The sequence below is a fragment of the Pongo abelii genome, chromosome 21 (genome assembly GCF_028885655.2).
Source record: "Pongo abelii isolate AG06213 chromosome 21, NHGRI_mPonAbe1-v2.0_pri, whole genome shotgun sequence".
Lineage (NCBI taxonomy): Eukaryota > Metazoa > Chordata > Mammalia > Primates > Hominidae > Pongo > Pongo abelii.
The window spans coordinates 50,522,505-50,537,704 of NC_072006.2; the positions used below are offsets into that span (position 1 = coordinate 50,522,505).

A 15,200-nucleotide genomic window follows, 5' to 3' on the forward strand; every position below is an offset into this window, starting at 1 on the left:
GGTGGCCTCGACACCAGTCTTTTGCCCTGTGCCCTGCAGGCCACAGTCATCAGTGGCCTCTTCTCTCTAAGCCTCCATTTTACCATTTGGGAAAGAACCTCAAACCACAAATCAGGAAAGATTATGTGCTTTGGAGTCAGAAGCAGCTCTGTACCAGCTTCAGCTTTGCCAGCAACCTGTGCATGACCCTGGGCAAGTGGCTACCCTTCTCTGAGCCTCAGTTTTCTCATCTGTAAATGGGACTGATATTGCTTCACCACATATATTCTGAAGATTCATAAGATAATATATGGAAGCTCCTTGCGCTTAGTAGGTGTTCAATGTAGATTAGTTCCCTCTCCTCTTCCTGTCCCAATCTCAGGAGGGGTTGAGGGGTCACCTAATTCATCCCCTATCTCCTGATACAAGAACCACACAGACCCAAATCCTGACCCACTGGAGATCCAGGGGCCATGATCCAATCAATGCCTTCTTGTCTTTCAAACTCAGCTTGTTTCCTCCTCCAGGCAACCCTCTCAGATGCCCTCTCATTTGGTTGAAGAGACCTCACCTGCTCTGTTCCTGCCCCGTACACATGCCCCTCTACTCCACACCCTCCTGTAACTTCTAGTGTTGCACATCTGTGTCCCCAGCTGTCATGGGCCTCAAGGTACGGACTAAGTTAGGTTTGTCTCTGTCAGAACTCTCTGTGCCTGGCACACACTAGGTACCCTGACAATGCCTGCAGAGAAAATACAGGGGGTGGGAAAGTTGAATATGTGTGTGTGTGTGAGTGCACGTGAGTGTGAGCTTGCAAGCTCCTTGACGGCCAAGCATCTGGCTGTTTATTCCATCTCCCCAGCACCTAGCACGGGGCACAGCACCAAACATATTGAATAAATGAATAATAAAATATACAACAGTCATCAGACTCCCCCAGTTGTCTTCTAGGATTTCTGGAGGATTCAGCCACTCTTAAATCCCAGGTACAGATGGACAGTCGCTGGGAACCTAAAACACTCCAGGCACAGTTCTAGACATTTTACTGCTATCTCATTGATGTCTCATCTTGTGCATCAGAGCTTACTCTCTCCCCGTTGTGTAGATGGGTAAACTGAGGCCCAGAGAGAGTCTAAACCCCACCTAAAGTCACATAGGTAATGAGAGACGGCCCCAAAGCCTGACATCACATTCAGAGTTCTTTCTACCACATCAAGTGTGGCCAGCCCTGGAGGAGAAATCCCCCTCAAGCCCCATCCCTTGATCATAAACAACACGAAAAACACAAGAGTGATGGTTTCTCATCCCAGGGGGCTGAAAAATGGGATTTATGAAGCCATTAATTACTTCCTCCTAATTAAATCAAAATTAAATGCGAGCATAGGTACGTTTTCCTTATTAAAGACAATTAAACGGACAGTACGGTTACACAAATAAAATGAGTCCAGGATTTAAACGGAAAGCAAATCAAATAAAAAGCCTCCCCGGGATGAGGGGTCTGTTCACGACTGTGCTACTCGTAAACCAGGAGTTCATCAATTTTCTTTAAATATTAGCAACTTAATTAAATCTGCTCTCCTCCTCACTTTAATCCTGCCGTATATCTAAAATAGATCTCACCGCCTACAGGAGTTGGTCATAAGTGCTGACCCCATAATTCTATCTTTTTTTTAAAAAAATTAAAAATCCTACAAAATCCACATCCAGCTGACAGAAGCCTCGGGGGAAATTACAGTTCGGAAAAGGGATTAGTCAGAGTACCCAGATTTTATGGAAATGCTGGGAGGTTGCTTTGAGGGTGGGTGTCGTGAGAAGGTTCGGGGAGAGATGGGCCAGGGTTGCCAATGGGGGCAGGGCCACAGAAGGAGCTGTTTGTGTGGGGCCTTGGCGACAACTGCGGGGCTCAGTGGTTCCTGTGGGTGCTGACAGGAGCCTGGCGGTGAGTGATGGAGGAGGCGGTTGTAAAATAGGTTACCGTTGGGCGCCCGGGGTTCACTCTGCGGATGGTGCTGTTGCTAAGCTACCTTTAGAATTCGACAAGGACGGATGCTCCGAGTGGCTCCCTGGGGTGGGGGGAACCAGGAAGCAGTGAATTAACTGAAACTGTGGTGAAGTCCTTTCTTCCTGAAGAGTGAGAGAGCATGGTATGAGAGTGTGTGTTTGCATTCATGTGTGCCCACACAAACACTCGTACATGCGAGGGACTCAGCTGGAAAGGGGACAGGTGGCTTTTAAAAGCCCAAGCTCATATTCCTAGGGTTGGGGGGGTTGGGCTAATGACAACCTTCCCCCCCACTTAGTGGTAAGAAACTACACTGTTAGGTTGCCAAAAAGACTTTTTGGGATTTGGGGCAGGAGTTCACAGTTAGATGGTACACTCAAGATGGTGGAACTATCCATAATAGTGAGACTTACAAGGTGAGACTTAACAATAATAAAAGTGAATACTTACTGAACATGTGCCAGGACCCAGAAAGTATTCTAGGTTCTTGACAAATGCTAACTCATTGACTCCCCAATGCCAGCCTTTGAGCTAGGTCCTAGTAATAGCCTCACTTAGCAGATTAGGAAACTGAGGCACAGACAGGGTGAAAACAGTTGGCCCTCTGTATCCGTGGGTTCTGCATCAGTGAATGTGCTGACCAAGGATCAAAAACATTCAGAAACAAAATTGGGTCTGTACTGAATATGTACAGACGTTTTTCTTGTCATTCTCTAAACAATATAGTATAACAACTACTTGTATAGTATTTACACTGTATTAGGTATTATCAATACTCTAGAGATGATTTAAAGTATATGGGAGGATGTGCATAGGTTATATGAAAATGCTATGCTATTTTATATTGGGTTTTGATATCCATGGGAGGTCCTGGAACCAATCCCCTATCGAGAGATACTGAGGGACAACTGTAATGTGCCCAAAGTCAGGAAGATCACAAGCAGCCAAGCTGGGATTTGAGCCCACGCAGTATAGCTCCAGGTGGCCCTTTAACCACACACAATGCCACCTCTCATAAGAAAGTGTACATTGGGCAAATATTTGCTAAGAGATGGAAACTTCTTCTCCCTCCCTGGATGGAGTGTTTGAGAGTAAGCCTTGAGGTAGGCTTGAGAGTAAGAGAGCAGGGCAGGGGCTCTGGGTGAAGGTGATAGAGGAGGAGGGTGACAAGTCACAACAGCAGTGGCAATGTGGAGAGAGGTTGCTGGGGGAGACAGAAAGGGCCCTGGGCCCAGCACAGTGCTTGGCTCCTGGCAGCTGCTTAATATGAGGCTCTTGAAGTGAGCACGGAGATTGTGTTAGGAGACCTGGTTTCTTGGGTTGGTTATGCAACTATGTTGCTGTGTAGCCTTGGCATGATCTTCTCTGCCTCTGGGCCTCAGTTTCCCCTCCTTCTAATGAAGGGAGCTACAGGGCCCTCCCCTGCTTATAGACTGTGGTTCCATGAGATGGGGGTGGGGTCAGCTCACGCTGTTGAGGTGATAAAGGCTAGGTAGGGGCAGATGAAGGCGTGAGTCAGCAGCCGGTTTTCTCATCTTTTCAGGATGTGGGTGGCTGGCGAGGCTTTTGCAGAGCCCCAGCTGCTGGGCAGACAGCAGGGCTAAAGTGCCTGGGATGACCACCTCCTCTGACATTTAGGCAGATGCATCAGTCCTTCCCTGTCTCCGGGTTTTCCTGGACCAAAGGTCTTTTCCCAGGTCTGGGAGTCTCTGAGGGGTCTGGAAAATCAGGCTGGGATGGACCTCTTCTCTTTCTCTTTTGGGGGCTTAAAAACTTCAACTCAGGGGGCCAGGTGCAGTGGCTCACTTCTGTAATCCCAGCACTTTGGGAGGCTGAGGCAGGTGGATCACTTGAGGTCAGCAGTTCAAAGCCAGACTGGCCAACATGGTGAAACCTCATCTCTACTAAAAATACAAAAATTAGCTGGGCATGGTGTAATCCCAGCTACTTGGGAAGCTGAGGCAGGAGAATCGCTTGAACCTGGCCGCAGAGGTTGCTGTGAGCCGAGATCGTGTCACCGCGCTCCAGCCTGGGTGGGCAACAGAGCAAGACTCTGTCTCAAAAAACAAAAACAAAACCAACAACAACAACAACAAACACTTTAACTCACACAGGTTCAGCTCTTGGCCATGCCACTTGCCCACTCTATGACTGCCCTCTGTTACTTTGGTTTCTTTACCTACAAAAGGGAATGATGATTTCTACCTTGCAGGTTAAGGGTTAAGTACTTTATATGAGAATAATAAAAAACAGCAACAACAAACAAACAAGCCGCAGGCTGAACACTTTATGTGCTCTGTTTTCTTCTTTAATCTTCAACAACCTTAGGAAGCCGGCTCTCTGAGCCCCTGTTTTTACAGATGAAGAGACTGAGTGTTGGGGCGTTAAAGTAACTTGTTCAAGGTCACTCAGTGAAGGGATTGGCAGAACCAGGCCTCAAACTCAGATGTGTCTGCCTCCAAAGCCTTCATTCTTAGCTATTTCACCATTGGCTACTACCTGTCATATAGCAGGCTTGGTCACTCCATCCCCAGCCCTTGCCCCATTCTACCAGCCTCACCATCTCCCACACCTGTCTGGGAGTCAGGAGTCCTAGGCCCTGCCACTAGGTTGCTGGATGATCTTGAGCAAGGCCTTGAACCTATCTGAGCTCTGTCAAATCCTTGCTCAGCTTAATTGTGGGAATCATTCATTTATTCATTCATTCATTCAGCCACATGCATGGAGGGGAAAGTAGCTTTGGGCCAGGGATTACTGTGTCTAGACCAGAGAAAATCTGAGCTTCCTGCAAGGCAAACCCAAAGGTTTACATCTAGACTTTCCTTCTCTCCTTGTCAAGGATCCTGATCTCTGAGCCTCAGAACTGTCTCCCAGTTCCCAGACTCATTTAAGCACACAGGAAGCTCTGGAGTTTTCTTTCCCCACCCACAGTGCTGACCAAGACTTCCTGGAAAGCTAATTGGCCTTAACAAAAGCCAGATACTGTCCCAGGGCACCACCCCACTTTCATGCCCTACAATCACCCTCCACTTCAACACCTCAACTGCTGACAAGGCTCTGAGCAAACCAGCTACCTTCAGGTGTCCAAGTCTTTGATTAGGTTACGTCCTCTTTTCCACCAGCCTGATGAACTCCTACACGTATGTCAAAACCCAGTTCAGGTGTTTTCTCCTCCATGAAGCCAGACAAAATATACTATTTAATGATTGCCTACTCAGTGCCTGGTGCTGACTCATGAAGCTTTTTATGCACCAGGGTGCCTCTGCCACTCTGGGGATCCCCAAAGTGGCAGAGGCTGGATCTCACTCACCTTCTCTCCCCAGCATCACACATGGGCCCCACAAGGGGCTCTGGAATTGAATGGCTGAATAAAAGTCCTTCTCAGCTCCTTATATGCCTATGGCATAGATCTTCAGCCAGATTTACCAGCATTTACTCAGAGAGTTTGAGAAAGTAGTTTCATTCATTCATTCATTCATTCATTCATTCACTTAATAAACCATTTGCAAGCAATGTCTGTGCTAGGCACTGGGGATTTCATGGCGAGCAAAACAAACATGGTCTAATAGGAAAGACACACATTAATTGCACAATCAAACAAACACATACATAATTAAAATGTTATGAAGGAAAGATGCTGGGACCTCACGGGGGATGTGACAGCAGATCTGTCCTAGCCTGGTGTGGGCAAGAAGGGTTTCTCTGAGAAAGTGGCATTGGAGCTGTAGTGTGAGTGTAAGGTCATCAGTGGAAGGAGCAGGAAAGAGCATTTTTCAGCAGGAGAAACAGCTTAGGCAAAGGGGCAGTGGCAGGAGTGTGCATGGGACATTGACTGACTTTCAGAAGAGCAACAGAAAGGCAGTGAGGCTGAAACTCAGAGTGTGGCAGGAGATGAGGCTGGAGGAGCCAGATCTTTGTAGTCAATGGATAGAATTTGGGCTAGACCCCAAGTGCATAGGGAGCTGCTGAAGAATTTTAAGCAGAGTGGAGTGGCTAGAGTATGTATGTGAGATGATTGGATTTGCAAACTCGTTCCTAAATCCCACATGCATCTAGCTACAGGATGGGCTGGGATTGCCTGCTGGGCTCTCTCTAAGATGCAAAAGGGAGGGGAAGGAGAGGAGGGCATGCGGCGGAGTGGGAGTGGGGCTCTGGACCCCCTTATCAGTCCTTGGCCAGGGAGCAGAAGAGGCACATGAAACGTGGATTTAAAAGGGCGGGTGAACAAGGGTTTCTTGTATCTACCAGTGGGTGTCCCCAGGGTCCTGGGATCTGGAGTTGGAGTGGGGCCCCACTTTACCTTGCCCACATACAGGGGCTCCGTGCCCGTGTACTCCTCCACTACGAAGAACTGGTTCCACACCCAGCCGCGTTTGACGCGGCCGGCTCCCAGCGCGCCGTCCTGCCGAGCTCCGGGCGCCGACGGCGAGGGCGTGCCCGCTGCCCACAGGCGCCCCAGCAGCGTCGGCGGCGGCGGCAGCAGCAGCAGCAGCAGCAGCAGTAGCGCGGGGGACAGCGCGACTCCCGCCCGGAGCCCCCTACCTTCGGGCCTCGGCCTCATGCTTGGCCTGCGCGGGGCCGGGGCCCAGGAGCATGGACGGGAGGCACCAGGGCGCCGCTGCTTGGTCCCACGACGATGCGGCGCCGTGTCACATGGTGGCCTCAGCGCGGCCGCCGGGATGTCGCCCCCGATGGGGCACCCGGACGGGCCCGCGGCCCTGAACGCCGCCCAGCCGCGGGGGTACCCGGCTGGAGGGGGAGGGGGCGCGGCCGCATCTGGGGCATGGACAGCCCCCGGGGTGCCTGCCCGCGCCCCCCTCGCCGCGTCGCGTGCGGATCACCAGGCAGCACCTGGACAGCTCCAGAGTCGGGGAAGCGCCATGGTTCCTGCGCAGAGAGGATGTGGGTTGGGGCCGGCAGATCTTGCCAGGACTAGGGGCCTTCCCCTTCCGTCAGGAGTCTGCAAGAGAAACAAGAAAACATTAGAGGGGCTTCTGTGTAGGCGGAGGGCAAGTTGAGTCTATCTTTCCTCTTGTAGGTACTAATTAAACACGTACTGTGTGCCTGGTACTGTGCAGGGTGTGACAGGCATCATAGCAACTCACAGTGGTCCCCTCTTCTTGAAGCCCATAGTCTAGTAGGCGCCCTCTCCCGCACACCGCAGCCTCTCCTTTCACCTGGCATCATACACCCCTGCTCTCCCAATCTCCTGCGCCTTTCTCACAGCCCCTGCCCAGCTCAGCCCTCATGCCCATACAAGCAGAGACCCTAGTAGGCGGCGCCCCTGACCTGGCTGACAATCTCTCCAGCCCTGCCCAGCCCCCAGAAATCCCCCACCCCAGGTGCTTCTCTAGAAGGCATCTTCAAGAGCCCCCAAGACCCAGGCCTCCTCGGTGCACAGAAGTCCAGCACCCAGCCCACCACCAAATATGCCTGCTTTCCTATCCATCGCAGCACAGACAGGTCATTCCATCTGAAACAGGCACCAAGGGAAGGCCCTCTGATGTGCTCCTACCCCCACATCAGCTTCTAGGGATGGAGCACCTGAGTCCCAGAGGGCCTGGCTTGGAGACACCCCCAGCGACTCTGAGCAGGGTCACAATCCCTCTGAGCTTGCCTCTGGTGCCTCCACATTCCCCCAGAAAACATTTCTTTCCCAGAGTCCGAGAGACACCTTTCCTCCCCACTCCTGGACAGCCTGCCGTCCCCAGATCCATCCATCTCTCTTCCCCTCTCTCCATCAGATCCTGCTTTCAGCAGGAAAGGATCTGAGGGACTAATGCCTACTCAAGCCATAAGATGAATAATGGCTTAATGTGGGTGTTTACAGGGGACAGCGATGCTGCTTAATGGAGGAATTTCAGGCACAGAGAGGAGTGTGTGGAGGTGAGGGGCTCAATCCCCACTTCTTCTCCTGAGCCCAGTTCAGCTCAGTTCAACAGCTCAGTTCCACCAAGCTTCAACTTTGTGCCAGGTTTGGCCGGTTGCCAGGGGCAAGGTAAATAAGCTCACAGTTTAGTGGGGTGGAAGGTGAAACCCTTCTTATAACAACGTAAATGCTAGGTGGCATATGATCAGGGCTATAAAAGTGTCTGTGTGTGGACAACCTGAGACCTGTGGGGCTCAGGGAAGGGACTGAGCTCGGGTGTTTGGAAAGGGAAGATAGGCAGGAGACAATCAGGGTTCCTTCTTGGAGGAGGCGGCATCTGAGCAGATGGGAAGAAAGGGATGGGCATTTCAGGCAGAGGAGTGTGCATGGTGGCTCAGTGGTCTCGCCAGTTTGGGGAGTTAGATTGTGAGCAGGGGTGTGTGTTTGGGCAGATGGTGTGTAGTGGGTCGGGGTGAGGGGCTGACCTGGCCCTAGCCAGATCTTCCTGAGAACAAAGGAAGTGGCCTGACTCTAGGGAGGAAGAAATGCAGACCACCTTCTTTAACTCTGCATCACAGTGGGCAATGCCCATCCCTTTAACTCACGGGAATCACAACTCTGAAAGTTGTCTTATGCCTATTTTGCAGATGCCTAATTCCCCAGTGCTTTTTTTTCTAGCATCTGCTCCAGAAAATCTTTATGGAAGGAGTTTCAGGGTAGGGAGTCATCGCTGGAAGGTGAGGGTGATGGTGAGGGGGTTAAGCTGTAGTTCTGGGCAATGAGAGTGAGAAAATGTCCACACTCCATAGGGAGGGATGGAGGGAGGGGTCTGGAACATGCTGTTTTCTCTTTCCCTATAGGTCCAAGCCTGAACTCATGGGGTCAGGAGGACCCATGATCCTGCTGTGAACATACCCTGCCTGGGTATAGAACGACTTCTATGGGCCTGGGCACGAGGCTCCCCAACCCTGGCAGCCCTGCTCCGCAAGCCCTGTTCTGTGTTGCCGCCTCCAGGGATCCGGCTTTGATTCCCTGCATTATGACCTGGGCTGGTCGTAATGAAACTGGAGCTGTGGGTGAGGAGGACGTGCAGCTCCAAAGCCTTCATTTCCTGGAGCGTGTGGCTTCCCTGCGTGCATCATGGGAACTGTCCCCCCAACTCCAACAAGCAGCTCCAGGGCCCATCACAGCCCTGCGGGGATGCAGAGGAGGGGAGAGGCTGAAGGGAGAGAGAATTTGGAGGGAGGCTGCTGTCACTTCTGGAGAGGGCTGTGGAGGTCGATGGAGCGGCATGTCAAGGGGAGATCTGCCAGTGTTTGCCGGCACCCAGCTGTTGCTCTCCTTCCCTCCTTTCCTTTATTTCTTTGTTTCTAACACCTTTTACAAGGACAGGGGGCACTGAGATCCGTTTATTCAGTCACCAAACATGAGGGTCTGCTACAAGCAGGGAGACAGAACAGCGTTTTATCCTTTCACTCATTCATTTATTGAACATATGTTAACAATCGCTTTCTGTTTAAGACAGCAAGATGCAATCAGTTATTCAGAGATCTATCAGCAAAGAGATGACTTTCTTCTGGTTATCCCTTCACTCTTTCCACAAATGTTTACCAGCACCTCTCTGATGCCAGTCCATATGCTGGGCACTGGGGACATAGCAATAACGAAAATGAAGTACTGGCCGAGTGAGGTGGCTTGTGCCTGTAATCCCAGCATTTTGGGAGGCCGAGGCGGGTGCATCACTTTAGGTCAGGAGTTCGAGACCAGCCAGGTCAACATGGTGAAACCCCATCTCTACTAAAAATACAAAAATTAGCCAGGCATGGTGGTGGGTGCCTGTAATCCCAGGTACTTGGGAGGCTCAGACAGGAAAATCACTTGAACCTGGGAGGTGGAGGTTGTAGTGAGCCAAGACCATGCCACTGCCCTCCAGCCTGGGCGACAAAGTGAAACTCCATCTCCGAAAAAAAAAAAAAAATTGAAGTCCTGGCCCTTGTGGAACTGACCTTCTGGTGGGGGACACAGATAATACAGGAATTAATCTACAATATAATTTCAGGGAGTGGTAAACATTGAGAAGAAAAGTAAAGAAAGAGGAAGTGGAGAGAGAATGATGGAAGGAATGGAGTGAGTGCATTGTTAAAGATATGGTATCAGGGAGGGAGGGCCTCTCAGAGGAGGTGGCATTGGGCTGAGTCTGGAAGGATGAGAAGGAACTGTGCACAGAATAGTTCCACACAGAGGGAACAGCATGTGCAAGGGTCCAGAGGTTGGAACGAGCTGAGATGGCATTTGCAGCTAAAGTGCAGGACGCATCTGGACATGTGGAATTTGGGGTGTTGGGGCGGAGAAGGCACTCTTGTTGTAGAAGGGCTGTCCAAGGCAAAGGCCTGGAGTCAGAGCCCCACTTTATATATTCTTGAAATTTTATTTATTTATTTTTGAGACGGAATTTCTTTCTGTCACCCAGGCTGGAGTGCAGTGGCATGATTTCGGCTCACTGCAACCTCCGCCTCCCTGGCTCAAGCAGTTCTCCTGCCTCAGCCTCCAAAGTAGCTGGGATTACACGTGCATGCCACCATACCTGGCTAATTTTTTAATTTTTAGTAGAGATGGGGCTTCACAGGCTGTTCTTGAACTCCTGACCTCAGGTGATCCACCCACCTCGGCCTCCCAAAGTGCTGGGATTACAGGTGTGAGCCACTGTGCCTGGCCAAGATCCCCACTTTACAGAGGGGGAAAGTAGAGCCCAGGAGGACTCTACCAAGCATACATCATGACAAAGCAGTGCCTCAAACGTGGGACTTGGACTCCCCAGGCATAAGGCATCTTTGGGGAATGGGAAAAAATGCACCTCTAGGTGAATGCAACCCAGTGTCGGAGTCACAACTGGCAGGGCAAGCCTGCCCCACCTTGTGAGGGCACAATCTGTACTATTGTTTGAGGGTGGAGCCCTGGCCCTCCCATCCTCACCTCTCCCTCCCCTTCCTGGCCCTTCATACCTCAGCCTACAGGTCCTCCCTCAGGCATCTTGGCTGGGTGCCCTGGCAGCCTGCCAACTCTTCACTGCTCTGCACAGCCCTGCTAGGGCTGCCACAGACATGTCGGCCTCCTTCCTCCCTTCCTCCCTCCTTCCTTTTCCTGCTTCAGCTGCTTTTCCTGAATGGATGGTGACTACAGGACCCTGTCCTGGCATTCAAAATTGGTCCAGGGAGGCAGCTGTGGAGTCCTGCAGCTGCATTCAGCTCTCCTGGGACCCCCTCCCATGAGAACTGGGGCACGTTGGTGGCCTTCCCTGGTCCTCAGGTCTCGGCCTACTGCACAGAGCTGTTTAATCCCAAATGGGATTAAAAACTGAGCCCAGGCCTGGCTCAATTAATGTTGGCTCTGCCCCGTCCACACTTCAGCCTCACCTCCTATAATCCGTCCGTCTGCCCATGGGTCTACATATATGCCTATGGCTTCTGTGTGCATGCGAACATGTGTCTGCAGTCACATATGTGACTGAGTGTGCATGACGATCTGATGTGCATTACTTCATTTCACAAATATTTATGAGTTTCCACTCTGTGTTGTTCTAGGCACAGTAAAAAGAAACAGGTAGAGTCCTTGCCAGGTGGGGGCACCGACAATAAAGAAATAACGTGTCAGACAATGGCAAGTGCAGTGGAGAGAGCAAAGCAGAGTAAGGGGCAGGAAGTTCTGGGGATGGTGGGATTTGCTGTTTATCCATCTATCGTCATTATTACAAATGCTCATTTATACAGGGTAGCCAGGGAAGGCCTTGTCATTAAGATGAGATTTAAACAGAGATCTGAAGTGAGGGACAGAGGGGTTGTGCACAAAGCTGGGAGAAGAGGGTTTCAAGCTGAGGCAACAGCAGGTGCAAAGACTCTGAGGTGAGCAGCACGTGTCTAGTGGGAAGGAGGAACATCAGGGGGTCTCGTGTTGCTGAAGTGGAGTGAGTGCTGGGGAAGCAGCAGCAGATGAGGTCAGAGAGTGTGGAGGTGGAGTCAGAGACTACAGGCTTTCTTGGGTTTTTACTGTCAGTGAGATGAGACCCCTAAGAAGGTTTGAGCAGAAGAGTGACATGATCTGACTTATGTTTTAAAAGATCATTCCGGGCTGGGTGCAGTGGTTCATGCCTGTAATCTCAGCACTTTGGGAGGCTGAGGCAGGAAGATTCCTTGAGGCCAGGGGTTCAAGAGCAGCCTGGGCAACATATCAAGATCCTGTCTCTACAAAAAACTATTTTAAAAAATTAGCCAGGAATGGTGGCATGTGCCTGTAGTCCCAGCTACTTGGGAGACTGAGGCAGAAGGATTGCTTGAGCCCAGGAGTTCAAGGCTGCAGTGAGCTATGATCACACCATTAACACTCCAGTCTGGGCGACAGAGTAAGACCCTGTCTCTAAGACAAAAAAAAAAAAACAAAAAAAAAGGCCAGGCACGGTGGCTCATACCTGTAATCCTAGCACTTTGGGAGGCTGAGGCAGCTGGATCATTTGAGCCCAGGAGTTCAAGACCAGCCTGGGGAACATGGCAAAACCCTGTCTCTATAAAAAAATAGAAAAATTAGCTGGGTGTGCTGGCATGTGCCTGTAGTCCCAGCTACTCAGGAGTCTGAGGTGGAAGGATCACCTGAGCTTGGGGAGGTCGAGGCTGCAATGAGACATGATCACGCCAGCCTGGGTGACAGTGAGTTCTTGTCTCAAGAAAAAAAAAAAAGTCATGCTGGCTGGCTATTGTGTTAAGATAGGCAGAAGCTGGTGTTGGGAGGAGCCTATGGGAATATTTCAATAATCCGGCAGAGGACTAGCGAGGGGCTTTGATCAAGGGGAAGCAGTGGAAACGCTGAAAAGTGAGGCTGGGCCACAGAATATCTTGATGGGTCAGAAATGGGGTTCAAGGGAAGACAGCAACTGAGTGTGACCACGCCCTCAGCCTGGGCAGTGGCAATGATGGTGTTTCCTTTCATTCAGAGCTGAAGATGGCAGGAAGAGCAGATTTGGGGGGTGATCAGGAACTGACCTTGATGTGTTACAATCAGTTTTTGGACAGGTTACACCCCAAATGCCTGTTAGGCATAAAGCAGAGATGCGGAGCAGGCTCCTGTGCCTATGGCCAGGAGTTCAGGGGTGAGGTCCTGTTGCAGGTAGCAATTTGGGAATTTGAGTGGCATGTCAAGCTGAGACTGGGTGAGAGTACCAGGGAGTGACTGTTGATGGAGAAGAGATCTGGGGACTAAATGCTGGGGGACCACAGCTAGAGTGATCCAGGAGATGAGGAGGAAACAGCAAGAGACTGACAGAGAGAAGGGGAGGAAAAGGGAGATATCCTGGGAGCCAACAGAAGAAAGTGCTGTAGGGAGGGAGTGGTGAACTGTGCCGAATGTTGCCATTGCGGGGTGAGCGTCTGTCTAACTTTGCCTGGGACAGCTCCACAGCATAACTGTTAATAATGTCCCCCCAGTTTGGATGATAAATCATGTGATCCTACTGATAGGTCAGATGTGGACTTTGACTTGACCATTGGAGTTAGTGGGGTGGAGGTCATTAGTGACCTTGCTGGCAGTGATTTGGCGGAGTACTGGGCGCACACGCATGACTGGAACAGGTTCAAGAGAACCGGGAGGAGGGAAGGTGGGGACATGTGTGGGTGGGCGACGGCCCCTCTTGGGATTTGTGAAGGTTCATTTGCCTGCCCCCACCCCCCAACCACATCCCAGTAGAGATGGCTCAAGACCGAGGCTCAGGACACAAATCAGCATCCACACAATGCCACCAGGCCAGCTTCAGCTGTGTGGGGAGGGCCAGAAGAGCCCCCTTCTCTCTGCACCCCCTCCTCTACTCTTCCCATCTCTCCTGCCACAGGGCCCAGCCAGACTCATCCCCATGTGCCCAGACTGTGACAGAGCCACCACCATTTGCCTGGGACCCCTGTGGGCCCTAAGCCCCCTAGCAGGACAGGTGAGTCTCTGTCCTTGCCCAGGCTCCCATGACCTGGCAGATCCTTGCTGCTCCTGCCTAGGGCTGGGTTTCTCTAGTGGGTATGGGAAGAGGAGAGCAGCCCCAACCCTGGGTGTGCCCCCTGCCTCCCAGCTCCCCAGCAGCCTCGGGAAGAGTTCCACAGCTCCAGTCTCTGGCGGTCACCGAGCACCTGCTGTGCTCTGGGTCCTGTTGAGGCTCTGTCACTCTGTGGGACACACAGAGGAGGCAGGCACGATGCGAGAAATATTAACAACTTGAGGCAGCATAGACACCAACCACACTGACTGCAGGATCCCAGGTGCCAAGGAGAGGGGAGGTCCAGGAGATCCTTGTGGTAGGGGCTAGGGTGACAGGGTTGGGTGGTCTTCAGGGGGTTTGGGACAGCGGCTATTTACCAATAGCGATGAAACATTTCCATACACATTACAGCCACACTACGTGTACTTGACTCTTCTCTGCCCTGGAAATAGGCCAGATGTGGTCCCTGCTCTCAAGGCAGTCACAGCCTAGGGTAGAGACATCCATTCCTTAATTCATTCCACAAACTCTCACAGAACATTCCCTAATGAGCCAGGCAGACAGTTAGGTACTCTTGGGATGATGGAAACCTAAAGACATAATTCTCCCAAAGAGCTCACCATGTAGAGGGTGGCAACAGCCACTCAGCATTTACAGTGCACCTCACGTGTACCATTTTCCCATTTATCCATTCAATGAACACTTATTGAACTACTAGGTACCAAGTTCTATGCTGGGTCCCTGGCAAGTTTCACAAATAAGCCTTAACAGGTTTGTGGCCAAATTACCAGATTCTAATGAGAGAAATCCCTGGCAGTTGCTCATTTATCAGTGAACCAAAATCTAGTGAAGACCTACTATGTGCCATACCGCCTGTAAGTGCTCTGCAAATTAAATGCACGTGCTCGCAGATGAGCAGGAGAGACCAATATTTTTTAAACCCAAACAAAAAATCCCACAACAAAAAATAAAACCTGGAAAATGGAAAGTATAGGAAACTCATGCACAGATGTGAAGGCTCAAAGGAAGAGCTCCTATCTCCTTGGGTAACCATGGAGGGCTGCCTGGAGGAGGGGGACATTGGAGCTGATCCTTGAAAGGTGAGGAGGATTTGGACATAGGGAGATGAAGTAGGAAATTACTGGAAGAACAGCATGAGCAGAGGAAACCTAGGACATGAATGGGATACAGTGAATAGTGTAGTCTGGCTGGGTTTTATGGTGTATAAAAAGAGTGATGGTTGGTACCAAAGTTATCAAAAGAAAAAAGAACAAAAATGAAAAGAGAAAAACAAGAGTTATGGGAAATACAAAGGACATGGCTGGCTGCAAACAGCCAATTCA

At 51.0% G+C, this 15,200-nt stretch overlaps 1 protein-coding gene across 1 annotated transcript in view; it reads right to left on the reverse strand.

The window, feature by feature from the left end:
• CDH22 (cadherin 22) overlaps positions 1–15,200 on the reverse strand; it is a 135,375-nt gene that overhangs the window by 71,555 nt on the left and 48,620 nt on the right. The window contains exon 2 of the mRNA XM_024238983.2: positions 6,282–6,941. Within this exon, the coding sequence (XP_024094751.1) occupies positions 6,282–6,542 (261 nt within the window). The 5' untranslated portion in view covers positions 6,543–6,941. The remainder of the gene's footprint in view (positions 1–6,281; positions 6,942–15,200) is intronic.